The sequence below is a fragment of the Brassica napus genome, unplaced genomic scaffold (assembly GCF_020379485.1).
Source record: "Brassica napus cultivar Da-Ae unplaced genomic scaffold, Da-Ae ScsIHWf_461;HRSCAF=704, whole genome shotgun sequence".
NCBI lineage: Eukaryota > Viridiplantae > Streptophyta > Magnoliopsida > Brassicales > Brassicaceae > Brassica > Brassica napus.
In genome coordinates this window covers 58,287-62,123 of record NW_026016537.1, presented here as the reverse complement: position 1 = coordinate 62,123, position 3,837 = coordinate 58,287, and the positions used below count along the sequence as shown (strand labels likewise).

The following is a 3,837-nucleotide window of genomic DNA, read 5'->3' as shown; positions in this document are numbered from 1 at the left end:
CCTTCTCCCACTTGAAACCCACATCCTTCTTGATGACTTCAGTGAGTGGTGCAGCTATGGTGCTAAAATCCTTCACAAATCTTCTATAAAAGCCGGCAAGACCATGGAAACTTCTCACCTCGCTCACACTCTTAGGACTAGGCCAGTCTCGGATAGCTCTAACCTTTTCCTCATCCACTCTGATTCCCTGTGCTGTTACAACAAATCCTAGAAAAAACAAGGTGATCTGTCCCAAAAGTGCATTTCTTAAAGTTAGCAAACAAGGATTCTTTCCTAAGCACTTCTAACACAGATTTCAAGTGATGCACATGCTCAGCCATACTCTTGCTGTAGATCAAAATATCATCAAAATAAACTACAACAAAGTGTCCTATAAAAGACCTCAAGACATGGTTCATCAACCTCATGAAAGTGCTAGGGGCATTGGTAAGACCAAATGGCATAACAGCCACTCATACAGACCATGTTTAGTTTTAAAGGCTGTTTTCCATTCATCCCCTTCTTTCATCCTAATCTGATGATATCCACTTTTTAAATCTACCTTAGAGAACACACAAGAACCATGTAGCTCATCCAACATATCATCAAGTCTAGGAATAGGATGTCTGTACTTTACAGTGATATTGTTGATGGCTCTGCAATCTACACACATGCGCCAGCTTCCATCCTTCTTAGGCACAAGGAGCACTGGTACTGCACAAGGGCTCATGCTCTCTCGGATATGTCCTTTCTCAATGAGCTCATCTACTTGCTTCTGTAGCTCTTTTGTTTCTTCAGGGTTGGTTCTATAGGCAGGGCGGTTTGGGAGAGAAGCTCCAGGGACCAAGTCTATTTGGTGTTCAATCCCACGCATGGGAGGAAGTCCTTTTGGGCTCTCGTCTGGAAAGACATCACCATAGTCCTGCAAAAGAAACTCAAGTTCACTCGGTAGAACCGGTGCAGGGTCAGAAGAAGACATTAGGGCACCTTTAAAAACAAATAAAAGCATAGATTGTTGAAGACACAAAGCTTTCTTGATCTCACTACTCTTGGCTAAGAGATTAGTCTCCTTCTTTTGCTTGTCAGCTGGTTTCTCTTTAGCTTCTTGTCGCCTAAGTTTTAGTTGAAGTTGATCCTCATGTACCTCTTGTGGAGACAAAGGTGCCAGTACGATCTTCTTGTCTCTGTGGGTGAAGGAATGCCGGTTAGTGAACCATCGTGAATGACACTTCTATCATACTGCCAAGGCCTTCCCAACAAGATATGGCTAGAGTCCATGGGCAGAACATCACACACGATCTCATCTTGGTATCTTCCAATGGTTATAGGAACCATTACTTGATCAGTGACCTTCAGCTCGCCCTCCTCATTCAACCATTGTAGAAGGTATGGCCTAGGATGCTTCCCTGTTTTCAATCCAAGCTTTTCTACAAGAGCTTCACTAGCAACATTAGTACAGCTTCCTCCATCTATAATCAAACTGCATACTTTTTCATAAACTATGCAACGAGTATGAAACAGATTCTCCCTTTGATTATCTTCATCTAGCTTGGATTGTACTGCCAATGATCTCCTTGTGACAAGTAGTTCTCCACGAACTGGATAGTCTATGGCTTCCTCTTCTTCTTCGGATATCACCTCACCACTGTCCAAGAGGATCATTGCTTTCTTGTTGGTGCACTCATTGGCATAGTGCCCAAAACCATGACATTTGAAGCACTTCACATCCCTGGATCTAGCAGCTGGTGCCTTTCCCTTGTCCTCATGCTCTTCCTTGGGTTTCACAAAAGACTTGTCATCTTTGGTAGTAGGCGCTTTGTAGTTGTTGCCATAGGATCCTTTGGTTGAGGACTTTCTCTTCAGTTGCTGCTCAATGAGGATTGCTTTGTGAAGCAATTCATAGATGTCCTCATACTCCTGCATCTCCAAGCGGTCCTGGATGTCTCTGTTAAGCCCAGCCTGAAATCGAGCCATATTAGCTTCAGAAGCTTCTTCAACAGCCGCTTTGATCATGAGTATTTCCATCTCTTGATAGTAATCCTCCACGCCTTTGGTTCCTTGGGTAAGTCTCCTCAGCTTTTGATGAATCTCTCTACCATAGTGGTTTGGGACAAACCGCTTCTTCATGAGTGTCTTGAGCTCAAACCATGAAGCAACTGGCGGCTCTCCAGTCCTTCTCCTAGTAGTAACAATCTGATCCCACCAATGCAAAGCATACCCACTGAATTCTGTCACAGCAAGCTTCACCTTCTTTGTTTCTGAGTAGTGCTGGCAATCAAACACTCGCTCAATCTTCGTTTCCCATTCAAGATAAGCATCTGGATTGCTGGTTCCACTGAAGACTGGTATTCGAAGTTTGAGACTCCCAAGGTTATCATCTGGTCTGTTCCTTGCTGCATGGCGTGTAGGGGATCTTGCTTGGGAGGCTGCACGTCCTGTTCTCACTGATCTTGCTGATCCCACGGACCGTTCTCCATCAGTACTACGGCCAGAAGAAGTATCTTCATCCTCAGATTCGTCTCCTACTGCAGGTCGCTTGCCTCTCCTCTTTTCCCTAGCGGCTCTCCTAACCTGTGAAGTTGTGCCAAAGACAGGGTTAGTAGAACGAGTAGCTCCAACAAATTCAAGTTTTTTATCCATCTCTTTCATGAGAGTAGCCATGATAGCATCTAGTTGTGCTTTATCCAGTCTAGCCACGGGCCTTTCTATGAACTTTAGAGAATCTGAGTTTGATATAAGAAAAGAAAGGGATTAGAGAAGTTTAGAGGTGATTTAGAACGAGTTTAGCTAAGAGTTTAGTGTGGAATCATGATTGAGAGTCTTTGAGTCTAAGAGAGTGTTTTTTGTGTCAAGAACTGTATGATTATCATTAATGAAGAGATTACAAATATATAGGAGAGGATACAAGGGTTTTCCTCAAAGGTAAAGTAAGCAAAGCATGTGGAGTCAAGGATAAGATAGGCGCCTAATTCAAACTAAGCCAATGGGAGACTCCACATGTGTGGGATGAATGGATAAGGTTGCTTTCCCTTTCCAGCTGCATACAGCCTGTCAAGCCGCGGCCTTATCCTTCCCTCAACGGTCTGATCAAGTGCTGGTAACTCTTCATAGTTACCATCACCCTTTTCACAAGTAACCATCCTGAATAGTGAAGAGTGTTACCCAAGACTTGTACGGCCACTCCTCATGTACGGAGTGTACGGATTGTACGGACTCAGCCTCCTCAATCCCTTTCTTCCTAATGCTTCACTACTTCATGCCCTTTCCTCCCATTCATTACTCATCATTCCATTTCATGATCTCATCTCAAAATGATCTCATCTCAACACTCCCCCTCAAGCTTAGCTTTGTGAAAGTCTAAGCTTGGATAGCCATGAGATCTTCCTCATTAAAAACCTTACCAAAGAAAACCCATTGGGACAAAACTTTGATAAGGGAAAAAGAGTAAAGACCTCATAGCTAAGGGGCTTAGCTCCTTCTCGTGAGATCAATGAGTCCTAGCCGGCTATGAATGGACTCAATTGTCTTCTGCCTTGCTGCCTTTGTGAACACAACTGCTAGCTGATCTTCACTTCTTGTGTAACATGGTAAGATGACTCCAAGAAGTATCATCTGCCTCACCTTGTGACAATCTACCTCAATGTGCTTGGTTCTCTCATGGAAGACTGAGTTGGTGGCAATGTGTATAGCAGCCTGGTTGTCGCAATGCATTGTCATTGGAGTGGATTGAGTAATCTCCAAGTGCTTCAGTATCCCTTTGATCCACACAAGCTCATTAGTCAACTTCAGCATGGCTCGGTATTCAGCTTCAGCACTTGAGCATGAGACCACCTTCTGCTTCTTACTCTTCCAAGTTAC

At 43.8% G+C, this 3,837-nt stretch overlaps 1 protein-coding gene across 1 annotated transcript; it reads right to left on the bottom strand.

The window, feature by feature from the left end:
• Positions 1-1,098: 1,098 nt before the first annotated feature.
• On the bottom strand, positions 1,099-2,640 carry LOC125604097. The gene has a single exon (XM_048774688.1). It carries the CDS (start codon positions 2,638-2,640, stop codon positions 1,099-1,101), a length of 1,542 nt encoding a protein of 513 aa, XP_048630645.1.
• Between the last annotated feature and the right edge of the window lie 1,197 nt (positions 2,641-3,837).